We start from the raw sequence: 22,501 nt of genomic DNA on the forward strand, positions 1-22,501 counted from the left end.
TTACATCACGTGACTTTGGTGCTTCGAACAGCAGATTCCATAAGCTGATTCATTTTTGCTCCGATGCTTCCTGAAGCAGTGTTTTGAAATCGGCCATCACTAAATAAGTGGTTATTTTGGTTTTTTTGGTGCACCAAAAATATTCTCGTCGCTTTATAATATTAATATTAAACCACCGATTTAAATATGTTTTTAGTACCTTTATGGATCTTAAGAGAGGAAGTGTCATTGTTCCCTATGGAGGCCTCAAGGAGCCATCGGATTTCAACAAAAATATCTTAATTTGTGTTCTGAAGATTAATGAAGGTCTTACGGGTGTGGAACGGCATACAATAAAGTAACTTGTGAAAGTGTAACACTGTGACGCTGATTTTTAAGCATATTTCCCCCAAATTCTAATTACAACAGTTTAAAAAAAAAAAAATGATATAATAAATTTTAATCTTAATGGTAACACTTTACATTAAAGTTCCATTTGTTAATGCATTAACTTACAATGAGCAACACATTTGTTACAGGGTTTATTAATCTTTGTTAACGTTGGTAATTAAAAATACAACTCTTCATTGTTAATTCATGTTAGCTCAAGTCCTTGAAATAATATTAACTGCTACAACTTTTTATTTTCATAATGTATTAGTTCATGTTAATTTCAACATATACTAAGATACATAAATGCTCCAGAAGTACTTTATAGAGGTTCATACTTTATAAGTACTGAGTAATATTGATTATTAACAACATGTACTTACTGTAGGTTTAGGGTTGGATTAGAGTTTGGTTTAGTTGCAATTATGCATAATGTAGTGTTATTACTATGTTACTCAAGAACATTACATGTACTTACTAAAGTGAGTTACACTTTATTTTAAGGTGTCTTTGTTACACTGTATTTATACATTTAATCACTGAGTAATATTAAGTAACTACATGTATTTAGTATAGGGTTAGGATTAGGGTTTGATTTAGGGTTAGTTGCGTGTAATAATTATGAATAATTTATAGGTATTACTATAGTAACTACATGTAACAATGACACTAAAATAAAGTGTTACCCCCCAAAAAATGTAATGGTACAAAAAAACGGGTTCATTTACCCAAATGAGAAGTGTCCCAACAGCTATAACAATGAGTGCGTTTACATAAACCCTCATAATGCGATTATAAATGGGATTTTGACAATACTGCGATTAAACTTTACCTCATGTAAACACAATACTTCGATCAAATGAATGCGATTAAGCTCATAATCATAGAAACAGTAATTGCATTAAACTAGGTGGTGTACATTATTACCGCTTTGACTAAAGTGCGCATATGTTCAGACGCACATGGATGGCGTGTTGTTCACATAACTTCATGAATGATATCCGTGACACTGTTCTGAAGGTTTCTCTTTTCTCCAAATCGCTAAACTCCGTCAACACAACTCACTGCACAGTCTCATCTCATCATCCAATAATCGCATTACCGGTGCACGTGTAAGCGTAGTCAATGACAAAATACAACTGACAAAAATACAATCTGCATCAAACAGAACTCAGTGCATTCAGCGTTGAAGCAGAAAGTCTTTTATTGTAGCTACAAAGAGGAGGAGCTTTACTCAAACCAGAGCAGCTCCTGAAAAATCAGCCTTCTGAGCCCAACAAATGACCAGTATTAAATCAACATTTCAGACCAGACACAAAAACACAATCACACCTCACTTGCGATACCAAATTCTCATTTTCTTTTCTCGCTTGATCTTCTTCTGTAACTGCAGAGTTCCATAAAGCAGAGCCTCTGCTGTGGGAGGACAACCTGGTAGGACAGATTGACACATTATTATGTGATGAGATCATTTTATTATCTACTTGTTAGAAAAAATTATGATAAAGGCTACAGTTTGATCTTCTTTCAGAATTTTAAAAAGGGTTATATGATGCTTTTTAATGTTTTGCTTTTCCTTAAAGGGATAGTTCACCCAAAATTGAAAATTCTGTTGTCATTTACTCACCCTAAAGTTGTTCCAAACCTGTATATATTTTATTCTTCTGCTGAACACAAAAGAATATATTTTGAAGAATGTCAGTAACCAAATGGTTGTGGGGCACCATTGACTTCCATATCCCCCATATTCCATAAATGATGACAGAATTTTCACTTTTGGATGAACTATCCCTTTAAGTGTGTAATGTATCCGTTTATGCATGTATAAGATCTGCAAAGTTACAAAGCTCAGTGTCCCACAAAGGGATTTATTCGATCTAACAGAACAGCTCCAGACCTGCCTAAAACACCTCAATCGAAATCTAGAGTTTGCTTCTGCAAATGTCTACATCACAATATGAGATATTAGCATAATGCCCGCGCAAAGGCATACACAAAGAGAGAAGACGAGGCTTTGGTGAATTGCGGAGATGCTGTGTGGATGTGGAAGCAAAACCCCTTTGTTTGGCCATCCAAAAACGGATGAAATTAGGAATCAGTGGAAGCAGTACAGTGCAAAAGTTAGCGGAGGACAGCTTCCTGAACCTGAGAGAGTACAACACTGGCTACACACACCTAAAAGAAATTAGAAATGCACACTTCAGTATGGTTTTAAACTGTATTATGCCGTCACCTCAGGTCTTAAAGTTGTTACAGTGGAGAAGACAAATTAAACTGCTATAAAATCATATCCGATAGGTAAAAGACTTACAAAATAGAAACTTGCCACTGTGAAAAGTTGTGCTTTCAAAATTGGTTCTGACTCGGGCTATGGTAACAACTTGATACGGTAATACCAAAGATTATTAACTGTGTTTAGAAACCATGAAAGCTAAAGCTTGCAATTATGGTAATGGGCATTACATTTTTGACACGCGTTTGATGTGTTTAGCCAATCACAACGTACTAGGTCATCTGGCCAATCGGAGCACTCTGGGATTTTCAGAAGGAGGAGCTTTGTAGAAATCAGTATGTTTCAGACAGACTTGGAATAGAGGAGATGCAATGTACAGTATGTGAAAAATAATGTGTTTTTTTGAGCATTAAAAGCATGTTAACCTATTCTTTTATACCCTATAAACAAAATAAACTTTTAAAATAGCATCGTATGACCCCTTTAAATAAAACACACCTGGGACGTAGATGTCCACTGGAACGATGCGATCACAACCCCGGACCACAGAATAAGAATAATGATAGTAGCCACCACCATTAGCACAGCTAATAAAAGAAAGAAACAAATTAGTTTTAGTCACAAAAAACAAAACATAATATGATAAAACAGTCTTTTTTTGATCAACTCATTTATGAAGTAGGTAATGAGAGAACTGATTTTACCTTCCCATGGAAATGACGTATCTGGGCTCTGGCATTTGATCATACACCTGCCATCAGCAAGACATTCAGAAATTACAGTAGCAGAACAGTCATTAACCAAAGCACAAAATGGAAATTAAACACAGTCAAACCAAAAATTATTCAAACACTAGATATAATTGTTTATTTTTTTTACTAGTGGGTGCAGGATACTATATTTCATTTATGTAAGTGAGGATAGCAAAATAAAGTAAACTGTGAGATATTATACCCAAAATGTCTTCATACAGTGGACTACCAGTAAAAAGGATAACAATCTGGGACCAAAAATTATTCAGACACTTTGACCTGACCATGTTTTGCTGTAGTGTTATCTGACATAATTAAGATTATTTTTTTCTGACACAGTTTAACTCTGAGATCTTGTCATATTTTATTACCATTTTTTTTAACTATAGTGAATAAACTGTATTAATGAATGAAATGTTCAAGGTGTCTGAATAAATTTTGGTTTGACTGTAGCTAGCAAAATATAATGAATACAGGAAATTAAAATTTATTAAAACTGATATAGTGCAAATACCTTCCGCAGTGCAGGGGCCATTTTATTGGTGAGTGTCCCTGCAACTATCATGACATCAGCCTGTCTGGGGCTGGCTCTGAACACAACACCAAACCGATCCATGTCATAACGCGGGGCGGCCATGTGCATCATCTCCACAGCACAACACGCCAGACCAAAGGTCATGGGCCATAAGGAGCTCTAAAATACAAACAGACATGTTCATTTAACTGCTTTAGAAAGGGAATCATTTGTCTGCTTTTTACAGCAAAAAATTATTAACCGTTTGGGGTCAGTAATACTCGATTAATACTTTTTTTATTCAACAAGGATGCATTAATTTGATCATGTGACAGTAAAGAGATTTAGAATCCTCAGAAAACAAAAGATTTCTATTTCAAATAAACACTGTTCTTTGGAACTTTCCATTCATCAAAGAATCCTGAAAATGCATCACAGTTTTGTATGTTTGTATGTAGTTTCTGCAACACAAGTGGCACCGAGCGACATAATTACAAAAATAAAGCATACTTTCAGAAAACCTTCCAAGTGCCCCTTTTGTGTGTCGTGGCTTTGGATATAACGAGTCTATATACTAAAATCTCACATGAGAGAGGGCTTAGTGCCCTTAGACATTACCTCTCTGCACGCGGCGACGTCATATCACCTTCACAGTTCTTGATTGAGATGGCTTCTTATGTTTTGAAATATAATTATTTTAGTTTTGACAAAGATTTTTTTCTTCAGATTAGTGGTATGGCAATGGGCTCGATTTTTGCCCCTAATTAGGCCAACTTATTTATGTCTTTTTTTGAGCATTGTTATGTATTTAATACAGGAAAAAATTATTTCACGCATCATTAAATGGTATAGTTACATTGTCGGTATATTCTGTATTTTTTGGGAGATTACAATGAGTTTCGAGAATTTGAGTCTATTTTAAATAACTTGGTTGATGACTTGGAATTTACCTTGGATGTTAATTCTTCCAGAGTACACTTCCTAGATATGAGAGTACAGAAAAATGAAGGCAAGTTGATTAAGACTTTGTTTACATAAGATAAGGATCGCTAGCAGCTTCCATTTGACTTTTTTTTATTTATTTTTTTTAAAAAGGGACTACCTAAGAGTCAGTTTTTTAGACTGAGGAGGATTTGTAACGGCCCCGGTATACTTCAAACAAATTGAAGAACGAACTGATGTGACGTCATTTCGAACAAAATCAGGCCAAAACGAAATTCGTTTTGTGTTCTTTTTGGAAGTTCGAAATGGCTTGCTAAAGCAAACTTTCAGGAAAAGTTCGCTTGAGCTCCAAAACAACTTCGTACTACCATTTGTCAGTGACGATAACGTAATAGGAGGTGTGCGCTGAGGCTCCGCCTTCACTCGCGTGGGACGCATCTTTGACTCATTTTGTGTGTTAAGAGCTCCGCGGGTGAAAACATGAACACACTGGATAGCCGCTTTATAGTACAAAATGAAGTGAAATGAAGAAATGAGGCACTAACACTGTTTTTCATGTTTGATACTGTAAAGCTGCTTGATTTTAAGCAATCTATTGAATAAAGTGCTATATGAAGACATGACGTGACTGGAGTGCTACTTTGCAGAGCTTGTGCTCGGGGGATCATGACTTTTAGATAGGGGTTATGCTTCTAAATGGATTGATGAAGCATTCAATACATCTTTACAAAAGACATATTTTGAGTTGTTAAAAGAGACGGCAAGAAAATAAAAAAAGCACTCTTTTACTTGTATTACTACTTAGTCCTCCAAGTCTTATTTGATAAGATCAATTTAAAAAAAAAAAATCTGGTATTTGTTGTCTTCGCATCCTGAGTTGAGTGCAATTGTACAAACAGGGCAAAGAATGAAAAAAAAAAAAGTCACTTAGTACATGCTCGTTTTCAGAGTTATATTCCGACAGATTACTCAGCCCTGTACAAAATGGAACTTATCAATGTGGTAATTGTGCTCAGGGTAATAATACAATTAAAACATCCTTTTTTGTCATCCAAGAACTGGTAAAAAATACAGAATCAATTCTGTGATCACTCATGTCTCTACACACGCCGTTTGTCTGATCCTGTGCCCTTGTGGTTTGGGTTATTTTGGAAAAACTTCACGTCAACTAAAACAAAGAATTATCCAGTTGCAGCCTATTTTTTTACTTCGAATCATCTCTACGTTTTTTTGTGGTATTGAAAAAGTGAGTGTGCCACCTAGAGGGGTGATACTGAATTCCTCTTACAGGCACATGAGTTGTTTTGGATCTTCACCTTTCAGACTTTATCACCTATAGGTCTGAATGATGAAGTATTATTTAATGCGATGTTATAATTTTTTTTTGCTATTTCCCATTGACAACATATAATTGTGGATTTAGCCTTATGATGATGCAGTGTTAATGAGGTATTCAGTCATTAAGCTTGATTGGAAATTGATGATTCTTCACTGTGATTGGTCAAGTCATTTTAAATGTAATTGAGTTTGAACATGTTGATGGCTGATGAAGGTCATGAGAAAGAAACGTTTCTAAGCTAATAAAATATATTTTTGATGTATTTTTTAAGGATTGACAGTGTGCAGGTTTTTCTTTGTTTTGTTTTTTTGTAAGATGTGTTGTGTGCCAAGAGTAAGCAATTGTGAGTCATTCATGGTCCCACACTGGCTAAACCCCCTCTGGCTCTACCTGATACAGTAGTCACGCCCCAAACTCACCCTATTGGTTGAGCTGGAAAGAGCTCAGTGTTTTGATGGTGCCGGGGAAGCTCAGCGGTTACACTTTTGGGGGAGATAAACCAATGAATGGCATACTGATAGCATGAACAATAAACTGGATTAATAGAATGAATTTAACATTAAAAAAATCTTACATACGTTACATGTAAGCAGAGTAACATTGATATGTTTCTTGTGCACTAAATCAGCATATTAGAATGATTTCTAAAGGATTATGTGACACTCAAGAGTCAAGACTGGAGAAATGGCTGCTAAAAATGTAGCTTTTCCATCACAGTAATTAAATGTACTTATAAATATATTACAATAGAAAAGTTATCAAATTAATGCAGCCTTGGTGAGCATAAGGGACATTTAAAATCATTTTGGTAAATGTGTAGAGAGTTACATACTCTGCGTGCCCAGTTGACCAGATCATCCAGCTTTGTGATGACGTATTCACCCTTACTGCTGGCCGCTGAAGCTGGTTTTGGTGCAAGAGCTGTGCTTTTCTCTCTGAATGGGACCAGACTGGAGAGAAGGGTGTGCTCAGTTAATAAAAATAACAACAACAACAACAACAATAACTACTCCTTGTAATAGTAATAGATATTTCATAATTGCCCAGGATGGGCATCATACAACTATAACAAAACCATTCATTTTGCACCTTGAGGAGTTTTCATCCTTTTTGTCTGTCAGATGAACCTTTTTATGAGCAGAAAACGATGAAATGGCCCTACATTACAAACACAAAATCAAGAAAAAAAGCTATTACAACATTTGTATATAATCTGCAGTTATATATTATATGCACAATTATATATTCACACATACATATTATGGACTTACAAAGACAGCATGTTATTTCAAAAAGATTATTATTGACATGCATAAAGATTAAGGTTGATCTGCAGAACACCTGTCAAACTCTCATTTTAGTCTTTACCTGCTGCCAAACCAAAGTTACCAGGTAATGTAGAGCAATCATGAACACACATATCTATATTCTCCATTAAAGATCTAACAGACAGACTTTAAGCAATCTTTAAATCAACGCTTACCTTAGATTAAAAGAGCCAAGGGCGGGGAGGCGGGGAACTGAAATAAAAACATGTTACTTAAATTACAGTCACAATATTTGCCATTAACTTCAGCACAGACCATGATCTGGTTAAGTTATATATTTTTTTTCTTCTCATAACATCTGTCAGTCTACAGCAGTCTGTTTAAATCTCAAGAAAACAGCATAAACAAACTTGCACATACCAGCAAAAAATAAAACTATACCAACAACAAAAATTATTATTCACTATGTGGTTAAATATTTTTTTAACTGCAAAAATATTCTTTTTATAATTCTATACTTGAACCTTATGCGGTTATATACTTATATATATATATATATATATATATATATATATATATATATACTTTGTGATAGGGATTTCTGTAAACCACAGCATATCGCTTGTCCAACGGGCATTTTTGATTTTCCATTTTGAATTGCATAAGTAACATAACATATCTTTGCTCAACTATGATCTGTAAATAATGTAACGTTAAGTTGTTGTTATGTGACAGGGAGTCTCGGATCAAGTCATGTTGAGTAACAAGGTCAGCGAGTAAAGTCCTTCATAACACGAAAAAATTAATTTAACAACTGAAGAAGCGCTGTAATTTAGTTACATCTAATGCACTCAATCTATATATGATGCAGTAATAGCAATAGTGCGCTTTCCAGAAGCTTAAAATCGTCTAGGATTAAGCTCGTTTACTCACCCATCAACGCCGCCATCTTTGCAAACTATCCACTTCCGGTGGTTACCCAACTTCCGACCTGTGTCAAACGAACACTTATTTTAAACAAAATACAATACAATGCTAACTAAATAAACTACAGCACTGCACTATAGTACTATAGTTATTATGTAAATTATGCACAAAAATGAAAATAACATTATATATAATAAAAATAGTGGCCAACCATTATGGGCCAAATATACTAAAAATAAATAATAAATACTAAAAATATTACAGTAAAACGTGCAACAGAAATTGTAAACTATTCATTTACAAAGCTGCAAGTAGGCTATGTGTCAATTTTATTTCATTGTGTTTCTTTGAAGAGCTGAAAGATGGTCTTTTCAAAGAACAGCGTTAAAGGATTAGTTCACTTTCAAATTAAAATTTTCCTGATAATTTACTAACCTCCATGTCATCCAAGATGTTCATGTCTTTCTTTCTTCAGTCGAAAAGAAATGAAGGTTTTTGATGAAAACATTCCAGGATTTTTTTCTCCATATAGTGGACTTCAAGGGCCTCCAGACGGTTTCAGTGCAGCTCCAAAACGTCCTACATGATTCCAGACGAGAAATAAGGGTCTTATCTAGAGAAACCATCGCTCATTTTCTTGATATTTATTTTATAACATATGATATAATTAAGCAATATCACAATATTCACAAATATGAGCATAATTGCAAACGTGATATTGATTTTTTACAAATGTTCAATAAACAATATTTTATTTTTAAAACATTGATCTCAACATCATTTATGCATTTGTAATTGTACCAATTCAGATGCAACTTCTGTTCCACCTCTGCAGTGTAAAGATGAACTTTGTTGTTAATGATTTCAGTTGATTGGTAACAGCTCTATATAGTGTTCTCATTCTAATTGTAATTATTGATTAAAAATAAGACATTTCTCAGTCATTAAATGTGGATCTTTCAGATGGATTTGTGGAGTGTTAGTCTGGTCTTACCACATACTGGTCTTGTATCTGAACAAGATGTCCAGGACCTCCAGCAGAAAAACAGGCCCACAACATTAAAGATCCAGCAGTATATTTAACTGTGGGCTTGGGGTACTTTTTATCCATGTGTGCACCAAACCCATCTGGTGGCAAAAAGCTCTTTTTTTAGTTTCATCTGGCCATAGAAGCCGGTCCCGTTTGAAGTTTCAGTCTAGTCTGATAACTGAATATGCTGGAGATGGATAAGCAGAGGATTTTTCTTGAAACCCTCCCGAACAACTTGTGGGGATGTAGGTGCTGTTTGATCATTTTTTAGGCTTTCTGAGACTCAAGACTCAACTAATCTCTGCAGTTCTCCAGCTGTGATCCTTGGAGAGTCTTTGGCCACTCAAACTTTCCTCCTCACTTCACATTAGGACAATTTAAACACAGGTCCTCTTCCAGGCAGATTTGTAACATCTTTAGTTGATTGGAACTTCTTAATTATTGTCCTGATAGTGGAAATGGGGATTTTCAATGCTTCAGCTATTCTCTTACAGACACTTTCTATTTTGTGAAGCTCAACAATCTTCTGCTGCACATCAGAACTATATTATTTGTTTTTACTCATTGTGATGAATGATTACAAGAATTTGGCCTATGTGTTTCCTCATGTTTATACTCCTGTGGAACAGGAAGTCATGGCTGGACAATTTCATGTTCATGATCACCCTGGTGTGCTAAAAAATGTAAATATGAATGGGAATATGCTTCAGAGATCTTTTACTCATAAAAAATTCTAGGGGTGCCAATAATTGTGACCAACGTGTTTTGGAGAAAAAACATTTATTTCATAATGTGAGTTTCCCCCCACTTTCAATTCTTTTCCTTCAATGAAAGGTTAGATTTTTACAAATTTTATGAATTAAAGATCAAAAGGATAAATGCAGATTTATTTTTACAGTCATCTTTGATTATATTTACCAAGTGTGCCAATAATTCTGACCACAACTGTATATATATTTATATACATAAATGACAAAAAAATAGGTTCACCCACTTGAAGATTTCTGGCCTCGCCACTGCTCTGCACGCAACATATTTGCACGCTGCTTGTATGGATGCAGTTTTGACTGCAAAAGACTGGATGTCATGCATTTACGACATTTTGCCTGTTAGAAATACTGTTTTGATTATTTTAAGGTGGGGTAGAATTAAATGAATGGCAAAACTCAGCATTTTGTTTGCGTAACCCCTCATCACCTCGCGTACCCCAGTTTGAGAATCACTGGTGTAGAACTCAAATTTGACTCCTGGTATTCATTGAACATATTGGTCTCTCTTTTTTGGGGTCAGACTGTGTTTGGGGCACATTGGACACTGTATGCCCAAGTTAAAACAACTTCCTGTTTTATGGCGAAACATCAAACTTTTGTCAGCCATTTTATCATATCTGATTACTTGGAAAATTATAGCACACCTTTTCTCAGCAAACCACAATCTAAGGGTGGAATCAGCACAAAACAGACCAATATACAAAGCAAAAGTTTTGCAGGATTTTATTTTTTATTAATGGGTTATGAAAATGTTTTTAAAAACACTTCTGTCTACAACACATATTGAAATTAATTTAACAACTTAAAGTGTGAAAACACTTCCAATGGTACAAACCTGTACAAATCTCAAGATTTATCAATAAATTAAAGGCAAGATTCTAGCCCTAATTTTCAAAATGGGTCAGAACACCAGCTGATCACCAGGGTGATTAAAAGTGAAACTGTAAGACTATTACCTATCAACTAAACACTGATTATGCCAGAGTAATTTTCCAGACTACAAATTTAGCCTTTGCTAATATGTAGCCTGGTAATTTTACTGCATTTATTAGGATGGCTCTACATGTAATTACACTTGTTGCAGATTTTAGTCTTCAGAGAGCAGCCTGTGAAAGTGATCGGTTCTCTTCTTTAAAACATTTCTGAAGTCATCCTGAAAAGTCAAAAAACAACTTTAGTCAAAAAAACAAAACAAACAAACCTTAATCATTACTACAAAAACAGTTTTTATTCAAATAAATCAAGTGCTTAGAACAAAAAAAAAAAAAATTATTTTGTCCCAAAGCCAGTCAAAATTTAGTTTTTCTAGACACATTTTCACCCTCTCTCTGGCCTGAAATACCAAATATATTACCAAATAGATGTTGCTGCTATGTCAGTGTAGGTGATCATACCATGACGTTCGGACAGCTCAGTTTTAATAAACAGACTTTTTTAACTGGGAAATTTGAGTTCTGGAAATTGCTGAAAAACACTCACCGCATGCACTAGTTTCTCCATGTATGGAATGAGCTTTTGCAGCTCACGGTCCTCTTGATCTCCAATCCAGCTCTTTATTGGAATCATATTCATCAGCTACATAAAAAAAAAAAAAAAAAAAAAAAAAAAAAAAAAATGACATTGATATACTGGTTAGACCAAGAGCTGCACGATTCAGCAAAAATTACATAATGAGAATGTACAACATGAATCCATTTCCCAAACCGTGTTTTTGTCTAACCATGAATTACTACGGTACACCTATAATAAGTGTTTATATTCAGACTAGTTTAGACCGGTCTGGTAGGAACCGCTTTGGAGTAGCGCAGTACCTGCGTCCCTCGTCATAGACATAAAAAGAGAGAAGTAGTGCAGGCTACAATGTTCATCCGGTCACTTGTCACTATCTAGTGGCGAAAGAATGTATTCGATTAAATCATTATTTGATTATTTGATAGACGTTGGTGTTTATAACTGAACTATAATCTTTTATCCCAGTACTTCTGTGATCATTTGAATTATTGCAAGACAGAAATAGCGAAACCGTGTGTGGTGGTGAAGACAAACATACATGGTATGGGAAGGTGTGGGGGGCGTTGTCCAGGATGACCGTCTTTGACAAGTCTCTCTCCAGAACAGTCAAGTCTTTAATGTAGTGTCCAAGCACACAGGCGCAATCATCCTGATACAAACGATGTCTTAAAAACAAGAATTACATTACATTACATTTTCATGCTTCCTTCAAGGTAAAATATGTTACGAGTTATGAGACAGGTTTGCAGATGCTGGGAACCATCTCCAGGATGATTTTGGGCATATGGGATTCAAAGTGTAAAATGTCTCACCTAAAGAGCTTTTTATTAGGGTCCAATATATCTACAATCTTTTCTGCATATTCCTTTTTTGCAGAGGTGTAAACAAACATCTGGAACAGAAAAAGACAACAGATTTATTAATAGATTTACTCACTGGTGACAGTTCAGGCCAGCCACACCAATATTAATGAAAAAATATTAAATCTGATTTGTAAAAAACGGCAGGTGGACTGAATGATAATCACTCTCTGACAGTAGGTGGCGCTTATTGAAAAGCATGCTATGCAACTTTGTGTTTCTGCCACCAGTTCATTTTTTTTTCTTTTCTGTATTCAGCATAGTGTTTATCAAAGAACTTTTTACCATTTTATGTTTTATGTAACAAAAGCAGCTTTGGGCTTCTGACCAAAAGTGCAAATCTTATTGGTTGGCCAGCTTTATTTGCAAAGAGATGAGAACAGCTCTCTGTAAAAAGTCTGTACATTAACATGCAAATGTCTGTGTAAGGCTGAAGCATTAACAGCTGTTCACTCACATTAAAATGTTTATCACACCAAATTTTAGCACCAGACATTTGTCTTGTTGTGAACAGTCCTTATTGGCTCATTTCCACCGAGTGGTACAGTATAATACAATATGATTCGGGACCCTGATCCGGCTCACGTTTCCACCGCCAACAGTAAAGGGTACTATAAGTGCGTTGTATGCTGGAAAGTAGCGATCGACGCCATCTAGCGTGAAGAATAAAGTGACAGTAAACAATGGAGGACATACTGCAGATCTTGTTCATGCCCGTTTGTTTGCTGCGTGCTGAACTGTATATTTTAAAAAAATGCCACCTCGTGTAGTCATTCCCCTTGTAGCACACGCAAGTGATGATTCTCTGTCAACCTATCAATGTTGCTGCAGTGAGTCTAGCTCCACCCTTTAGGTACCTGACCATTGTGCTAGGTATCACAACAGAAGTTGGTACGGTATGGGTTGGTATTTTGGTACCATTCACAACTTCTGACAAGTACCGTACCACTCGGTGGAAACGAGCCATTAGTGTCTCAAAACCATCTCTGACAAGCTGTCAGTCTTCACAACATTTACCTCAAAATGTTTGGTCATGGCTTGTAGAAACTCTTTCACATACGGTCTGAGAATCACGTAGACCTGTGAAAAGACGTTTAATTAATCACTTCGTACTTCAAGAACAGAAGAATTCCAAAACTTTTTAATGGCAGTCAGAGAATATTAACCACTATTCCAAGAATGTTATTTACAATTTCATTTGAATCAATCCTTTCACATGCAAGTTTAATATATGTCCGACATTTCCATTGCGATGCATCAAGCTTGTCATGTGACATCACAGCCACAATTAGCACTGTATGACTGATGTATCGTTTTATTTCTTGTATGTATCTTTTTATATTTAAAATATTCACAAACTTGTTACCTATATCATGAAACATCTGATATTCCTATTCTCAAACGCATGCAAGTAAATGTATTTTGTTGTTTAAACACCTTTATAATAATCAGGTTAGTTGATCTACAATGGGGCGCCGCAATTTGGAGAATCAGATCTGTCGGGTTTACAACACGTAAATTGATCCACTTCTCCAGAAAGATATGAAAGTAAGTGGCAGGTGAACTGGTAGAAGAATAGAGTAAAATTTTAAAGTTACCAACACAATGCGTGTCTGATACGAATAAAACAGTTACGTTTAAAAGGATTGTTATTGCCGTTTCCATTGACATCAGTGTGTATTTAACAAACCATGAATGTTTTTTGTTTATTTAAATGTCTATAATCTAAAAAGCATTATGGGGACGAAAACACTGAACAGTTGTGATATATGACATAGGTATATGATTCAAATTTGCGTTCACACTTTAGCTTGCCTTGATCAAGAGATGGATGCCCTCAGCGCCAGCCAAAGCGTGAAAGCTAATTTGAATTTAGCAGTTCATCACATGATGCACTGAACATTCTAATCACACTCCAGTGTGATCATACATATCAAAATAGTTAAGCCATGGTCACACTAGACTTTGAACATGCGAAATTTCTTCGGAAGCTGTAACGGTCGTGATAGGACGTAGCGGTCTACAGCATCTTTTTTATAAACATGAATTCAACATATATCTTAAAGTAATACATTCAAAATGTAAAAATATATAATTCTTTTAATTCAGCCAAGAGGTCATGCCGTGACGAATCGATCTTCTACTGGTCGCACGTCTTCGCATGATGCGAATTTGCAGGTCAGAGTTCACCAAACTTGAACTTTGGAATGCAGCGAAATTTTTTCGCACGAGCTTGCGTTTCTGGTTTGACGCATTCGCATGCGTTTGAATGGAAGTCAATGGAACAAAAAGTGCAGTGTGACCGCACCTTAAAGGTGCCCTAGAATTAAAAATTGAATTTACCTCAGCATAGTTAAATAACAAGAGTTCAGTACATGGAAATGACATACAGTGAGTCTCAAACTCCATTGTTTCCTCCTTCTTATATAAATCTCATTTGTTTAAAAGACCTCCGAAGAACAAGCGAATCTCAACATAACACCGACTGTTACGTAACAATCGGGATCATTAATATGTAGGACCCCAATATATTTGCATATGCCAGCTTATGATCGAGGCATTAGACAAGGGCAGCCAGTATTAATGTCTTGATCTGTGCACAGCTGAATCATCAGACTAGGTAAGCAAGCAAGAACAATAGCGAAAAATGGCAGATGAAGCAATAATAACTGACATGATCCATGATATCCTGATATTTTTAGTGATATTTGTAAATTGTCTTTCTAAATGTTTTGTTAGCATGTTGCTAATGTACTGTTAAATGTGGTTAAAGTTACCATCGTTTCTTACTGTATTCACGGAGACAAGAGCCGTCGTTATTTTCATTATTAAATACTTGCAGTCTGTATAATTCATAAACACAACTTCATTCTTTATAAATCTCTCAAACACTGTAGCATTAGCCATTAGCCACGGATCACAGCCTCAAATTCATTCAGAATCAAATGCAAACATCCAAATAAATACAATACTCACATAATCCGATGCATGCATGCAGTATGCATGACGGACACTTTGTAAAGATCCATTTGAGGGTTATATTAGCTGTGTAAACTTTATGCACTGTTTAAGGCAAGCACGAGCTCCGGGGGCGGGGAGCGTGAACATTTAAAGGGGCCGCAGCATAAATCGGCTCATATTTAATGATGCCCCAAAATAGGCAGTTAAAAAAAAATAATTTAAAAAAAATCTATGGGGTATTTTGAGCTGAAACTTCACAGACACATTCAGGGGACACCTTAGACTTATATTACATCTTGTAAAAAAACGTTCGATGGCACCTTTAAGGTAAAAATTTCACCAACCTTGTACTTGTGATCTTGAAAGCGGGTACTAAAGGTGTATTCTGCGTCAGGGATCACATTGAGTGAACTGAACACAAGGGTTTCATCCTAGAATCGGAATTATCATTCAGTCAATAAACTGCATCCTAATTCAATCAGTTCAGTGACATTTTGAACAAAATGTTGAGTTATCCAAAGAAGTGATTTCGAGCTGGCTAGAGGGAAGATAACTCACCAAATCGAGCACCAGGTTAGCAGCAGGTGTGCTCCTCGTCTTTGGTGGGATGTCCCGCACTGCTGAGACAGGCCTGGACTGTTGCGAACGGTTCGGAATGTTCTTAATAAACGTGAAGCTGAGGCAAAAACAGAGACAACAGTCAAGATTAAACCACAGAAGAATCACTTCAATCAGTGCACAAGCCACAAAAACTTCTTGGCAGAAGAGACTCACGGGCTAAACACTTCCTCATTCTCCTCATCCTCTGAAAGAGGGCTGGCAGCGCTGTAGCCAAACACACAGTGTTCAGGACTGAAGATGGGACTTGCGTTTGGATGCTCACCTATTAAAATAAAAAATAACTGTGTTACAAAAAGTCCCTGCAGTCAAGTCTCACGTCTTTGAGGTCCAATTCAAGTCTCAAGTCAAGTCTTTGTTCTATTTTATTTTTTTCAGCTAGTTGTTATTGTAATTTACAGTGTATTTAAATACTATAGAAAAGATGATCGCAACTTCTGTTTCATGCTGACTTTAACTAAAATGAAGGAACAAATTAAAAATGGTAGGAATTAATTCTTCATTTTTTCTTCTTCATAGCTCCGTACTAATGACTGTTGGCAAAAATGTTTAAATTCAAGGCTAAAGTACATAAAATGGAATAAATTAGCAAAAAAAAAAAATTAAAATGCACTCACTGTCTCTTGGTGGTGTGAGAAAGTGAACTGAAGGAGAGTAGAGGCTCCGAGCAGCAGGATTCAATAAGGAATGCCTTTCCCGGAGGTGACGGACTGGGGTCTTGAAATCTGACTCTAAAAATACAGTGGTGAGCATGACATTTTCTTAATACTACGTCATCATTAATGGACTCTAACATAACATTAATTTGCCAAATGAAATAATGTACCTTTATTGTCAACAGTTGATAATGCTTTTCTCCTCCTCCGTGGACGTTTGGCCGCTGTTGGGACGTCATCAGGGTCCAGATTTGAGCAGTCTTGAAGACATTTTACTTCATCCTAAAGCGAGGGCGTAAAAAACAGTTAAAAAAAAAAAAAGATTGAGAAATGGTACACATTTCATATAAAGTACAATTTTTTTGTTTTTAAATATCTATATTTTCATAAATTAATAAATTATAAAAATGATGAATCATCAATTTACTTTATTTGTTTTAATAAACAATAACTACAAGATCCAAAAAAAAACTACAAGATCCACGTGCTCCTTGATTGACAATACACAGAGAAGCTGATTGGCCGAGATACAACTTCCCAAATGCCATTCAAAAATACTGAAATCTTATTGGCTACACGGTGAGAACGGGCCCTGTCCATAAACACATCTGGAGCAGCACTGAGAAACTTTTACCAGCAGCACACGCAAATCATTATTATTCATATAAACGATAACCTGTTCTGTATTTAATGTTTTGATGAAGTTACAGTTACAGTAACGTTGTTTAATTCCGCTCCGTATATCTCTTGCTTTAAATCGGTTAGCATCATGCTAACCAGTCATGCGCAGATCATTCATAATGCGGAATCACACCAAACACACGCAACTTTTGTTTTCTTTTCATATCTAGTGTTCAATACAGCAGGACTGACCTGGTTCTTGATCAGCGGGGTTTGCGGTCTCGGGGTCTCCGGAGCGGCTCGACGGCGGCGGGACGGCGTTTGTGGGTTTTCATTTAAAATATTTCTTGAGCGAAGTCTCATTTTCCCGCAGCCCGATTAAACGATGTCGTCAACGGTTATAAACACTGTAAACGCTCAGGAATAATGCAATAGTTCAAAAGTCGCGTTAATCTCCATGAATTCGGTTAATCGGCTTCCTCTCGCTGTTTCCAGACGGACTGACCTCAGTTTAAACTACTGAAAAAAACACAATCGAGCTTTAGCCAGTCAGAACACACGCTCGAAGCGGTAGGCGGGGCTTAAATGAAAAACGGCGCAACGTGATGCGGAAGTCACATTGACAGGACAAAACATGTATTTCATTGCAGAAGTATGTCATTTTTGGCTGGACAGGTTTCTACATCTCTGAAAAATGCCTAGAAGCTGGATGTAATTTACCTCTTAGCAATACAAGTATTAATTATTAAAGGATTAGTTCACTTTCAAATAAAAATGTCCTGATAATTTATTCACCTCCATGTCATCCAATATGTTTATGTCTTTCTTTCTTCAGTCGAAAAGAAATTAAGGTTTTTGATGAAAACATTCCAGGATTTTTATCCATATTGTGGACTTCAATGGAGCCCAAACGGTTGAAGGTCAAAATTACAGTTTCAGTACAGCTTCAAAGCGTTCTACGAGATCCCAGACAAGAAATAAGGGTCTTATCTAGAGAAACCATCACTAATTTTCTAAAACAATTTTTTAAATTATATACGTTTTAACAATAAATGCTCACCTTGAACTAGCTCTCTTCTTCTTCTTCTTCTTCTTCTCTATTTGAATTCCAGCAGTGTAGACACTGCTAAGTGTATTACTGCCCTCCTCAGGTCAAAGTTTGAACTAAACTGTCATATACAATATTCTAGTGCAAGTATATAACAATTAGTTCAAACTTTGACCTGAGGAGGGCAGTAATACACTTAGCAGTGTCTACACTGCCGGAATTCTAATAGAGAAGAAGAAGAGAACTAGTTCAAGATAAGCATTTATTGTTAAAATGTATGTAATTTAAATTTTTTTTATTTTTTTTTGAAAATTAGGGATGGTTTCTCTAGATAAGACCCGTATTTCTCGTCTGGGATCGTGTAGGACGTATTGGAGCTGCAATGAAACTGTAATTTTGACCTTCAACTGTTTGGAGTCCATTGAAGTCCACTATAAGGAAAATCCTGGAATGTTTTCATCAAAAACCTTAATTTCTTTGCGATTGAAGAAAGAAGGACATGGACATCTTAGATGACATGGGGGTGAGTAAATGATCAGGAAATTTTAATTTGAAAGTGAACTAATCCTTTAAAGAACATGGACTTTAAATAACTTCTCCATTATCTAATTTAAACATTATTTAATGACATTTGCCAACGTAATACCATGGTAATACCTAACGTTTCATAAAAATTAGAGACCTTAATGTGACATTTTTCTTATTGAATGATATGGCTTATAAACGAGTTGTTCGTTTTACATTTTTTTTCATTGGTATACTGTTGGCCATATTAGTTTGGAAAAAAAAATACTATGGAAATCAGTGAGATCCCAACTGTTTGGTTACCCATATTCTGCAAAATATCTTCTTTTGTGTTTAGCAGAAGAAAGAAACTCATACAGGTTTTGAACGACTTGAGGGTGAATAAATGATGACAGAATTTTTACTTTTTGGGTGAACTATCACTTTAAGGGAAAGGAAAACATTAAAAAGCATCACAACCCCTTTAGAAAATTCTAAAACATCAACCTCTAGCCATATTTAAGTTTCAAAAGGAATGAAAACGAGACTGTGAGGGATACAAGTAGCCTACAGTGCGTTCAATGGATTGTACTGTTGTCTAACAACATGACTTGTTCAACTGAATTTAATTTAATCTGAATTTGCGTTTAGTTTTAGGGGTCAATTTTGACAATTATGTGTTTTTTTTGCAAAATAAGAAAATTCTGAAATAAAGTTTGGTGGTGTCCGTTACACTTGATATCATTTGAAATGTGTGCATATTTAAGTGGATAGTTACAATACAAAAAAATATATATACTTTTTTTTATGTGCATTTTAATATAGCATGGTTTAGTTAATACAAATTAATCTGTACCTCTTCTAAAAGTTCTGTCTGAACAAGACATTTTCACATTAAAAAAAAGTATTGTGTTGACATGTTTCCAGAATATATATATTTTTAAAACTGAAAAGAATAAATAACTGCACTAACAACATTACATCAGAATTACATTTTATTGTATTCAACGTCTATGTTAACAGCTGAAGATCTCAATTTTGAAAAATCAAACATTGAAAAATCTGATGCTTGACAATTATAAAATGTAAACGTTGAGAGTACATTTCGCAAACTCTGAAACAACAAAACTCATCAACATGAACTTTCTCTTTTAAACAGGGCAATAACGTACTGAACAACAAAAAACAGACACACCCGAACTGAAGCTCCAGAATTACCATTACATTACATCATATATATATATATAAAAAAAAAAAGGCAAATAACTTCAGTTAAAAAAGAAAAATTCAATTTCATCTGTTAACTGCATTTTGTTTTGAATATGTGTTGAGGTCTTTTGTTTGTCATTATCTGGGTTTTCAGTATTCAGACTGAGAGAGGTACAGTTGTTGTGTGATTATTTCCTAGGTTATAGAGTATTTTGAATCTATAATATTCCGGCCATAACAGCACTTGTGAGACATTCTTTGGTTCCCCTTTCCCCCAGTTACATATCAATAGATAGATTAAATGGGTTAGGATTGTCTTTGTCCTTCACCCCTAATAGAAGCAGTCAAGAGGTCGACACGCAATTCAAACGTTTTAAAAACGCACAAGTGGAAATACACAGACTGGTGCATCAGTGGTGTGTTCAGCACCGTAACCAAAAGCTGGTCTCTCCGAGGAGCAATTTCAGATTCAAACTAAGCAAGCCAAAACTCAAAAGCACTCACATAAGAAAGGGATATAGAGATTAAAAAAAAAATACATATAATATACTTGCAATTAATAAAAATCCTTGAGTCAGTGTGCCAAGGGAACATTTACCATTACCATTATAAAAGGGTAAAATAAATGGTACATGCACTGTGATCACAGCACTATGAACATATCTGTAAAACTAGAGGTAGAATTGTATTTCCTGAGAAGACGACAAATGCCTTATTATAATGTAAAACCTAAATTTCACAGCTGTCTATGTATTGGACACGTGAATTACTTGATTTTTAGTGTAACATTAAGTTGTGAAGAGAGAAAAGCTAACAAAGAAATATCAATAAGGCATCCTGCAATAATAGCGAAGTTTTATTGTACAGCAATTTTGGTTGTCCTTGCAATAAAGTTGACTACATTGGCATGCTATATTTACTTTAGAAAATTTGCATACTTTAAGGCATACATCAAAGTGAAAACAGATCTGACACCCCTCTTATGGATACCAACTGCTTTAAGCGGGTGTTATGTGTATCTGTCTTACTCTGTGTAGTAACAGTATTGTTTCCTAAGGAAAATAAAACCAGCATCTCTGATCGGAAAACCGGGTAAAGGCCATTACAATAAAGAACTACTGTTACATGATCACTTAAAGTTGAGAATTTGATTCTAAAACTCAGGCCGGCAGACGAAACAGTTCTCTTTAAGATAAGCATAGAAGAAAAATGCCATGATCCCAGTGTGGCGTTTTTACAATTACGAATAAGAAGGGGCTTTATGGATATCATGGCTAATATATTCAATTGAATAGAAAGGGTTATGTACACCCTGTTCTACTTCACAGCAGGTAAATCCATGTGAAAAGTGACAAACTGGGAAGGCTTGCAAACAATTGAGCTGATGAATGAGTCTTTGAGGTAGAGATTTGGCAGTAATGACTTTAAAGTGTGTTATGATAATGAGTTGTCCTGATATAAATAGAAAAAATATATATGTACAGTTGTACAATACAGAAAGAAACGATAACATTTCCTAGACTGTTTCCTGTACAGCAGCTATGGTCCTTGTGAATAATAAAGGGTTCAAGAGTGAGCATTAAAATAAAAAAAAAGAGAAGGTGGTAGCTTGACGGTTAAGGATCTCAGCTGTGAAAGCAAAGGCCGCAAGTTTGATCCCAAATAAAGGATCAAGGCATTTAACTTCAAGTTGCTGCAAATAATCTGTTTTGGATATAAATAAAGCTTTAAGCTTATATGGAAACCCTTTTTTCCAAACACCCAACTAACTTGAAATGCAAAATAAAATTATTCACCTTCACATGAGCTAAAACAGTAGTTGCTAGACAACTATGTGTCAGTCAAAAGAAAGTGTTACCCCTAGATGCCCTCCAAGTGAGTTTTTTGACCTTGCATACAGTGTAATGCTAGAAGAGCTTGACATAATTCATATATTGCAGCTACATGTTGGTGAGGACAGGAAAAAGACCTTCTTACAGTCAGGAACAGTTGATGACATGATTGAAAACAACTTTGAAGGGTGTGATCTAATATTTCTAAACAAAGGAAAGCAAATCCTTTTAGAAGAGAATATTTCATTTAGGGCTGCAACGATTAATGGTTTGCAAAATAAAAGTCTGTTTTTACGTAATATATATGTGTGTGTTCTGTGTATAATAATTATGTATATATAAATACACACACATTCATGTATATATATTTAAGAAACATTTTATATTTATATATAAAATATTTATGTTTATATGTAATATATATATATATATAATACATGCATATATTTCTAAACTTTATACCTGTATGTGTGTGTATTTATATATACATAATTATTATACACAGAACACACACCTATATATTACGTAAACACAGA

The 22,501-nt window shown here is 35.3% G+C and overlaps 2 protein-coding genes across 2 annotated transcripts; both read right to left on the minus strand.

The window, feature by feature from the left end:
* Positions 1-518: 518 nt before the first annotated feature.
* Positions 519-8,406, minus strand: ndufs7 (NADH:ubiquinone oxidoreductase core subunit S7). Its single transcript, XM_067388585.1, has 8 exons — positions 8,351-8,406; positions 7,633-7,669; positions 7,239-7,307; positions 6,982-7,099; positions 3,869-4,048; positions 3,307-3,353; positions 3,101-3,189; positions 519-1,800 (listed from the first exon to the last, which is right to left on the minus strand). The coding sequence occupies exons 1-8, from the start codon at positions 8,364-8,366 to the stop codon at positions 1,703-1,705; spliced, it is 654 nt and encodes a 217-aa protein (XP_067244686.1). The 5' UTR covers positions 8,367-8,406; the 3' UTR covers positions 519-1,702.
* A 2,456-nt stretch (positions 8,407-10,862) lies between these two features.
* On the minus strand, positions 10,863-17,908 carry ctdspl3 (CTD (carboxy-terminal domain, RNA polymerase II, polypeptide A) small phosphatase like 3). Its single transcript, XM_067387464.1, has 11 exons — positions 17,625-17,908; positions 16,922-17,033; positions 16,713-16,826; positions 16,252-16,360; positions 16,036-16,153; positions 15,822-15,908; positions 13,534-13,596; positions 12,469-12,548; positions 12,195-12,321; positions 11,624-11,719; positions 10,863-11,297 (listed from the first exon to the last, which is right to left on the minus strand). Exons 1-11 carry the CDS (start codon positions 17,733-17,735, stop codon positions 11,232-11,234), a joined length of 1,083 nt encoding a protein of 360 aa, XP_067243565.1. The 5' UTR covers positions 17,736-17,908; the 3' UTR covers positions 10,863-11,231.
* Positions 17,909-22,501: the final 4,593 nt, after the last annotated feature.

This window comes from Chanodichthys erythropterus, chromosome 6 (assembly GCF_024489055.1).
Source record: "Chanodichthys erythropterus isolate Z2021 chromosome 6, ASM2448905v1, whole genome shotgun sequence".
Taxonomy (NCBI): Eukaryota; Metazoa; Chordata; class Actinopteri; order Cypriniformes; family Xenocyprididae; genus Chanodichthys; species Chanodichthys erythropterus.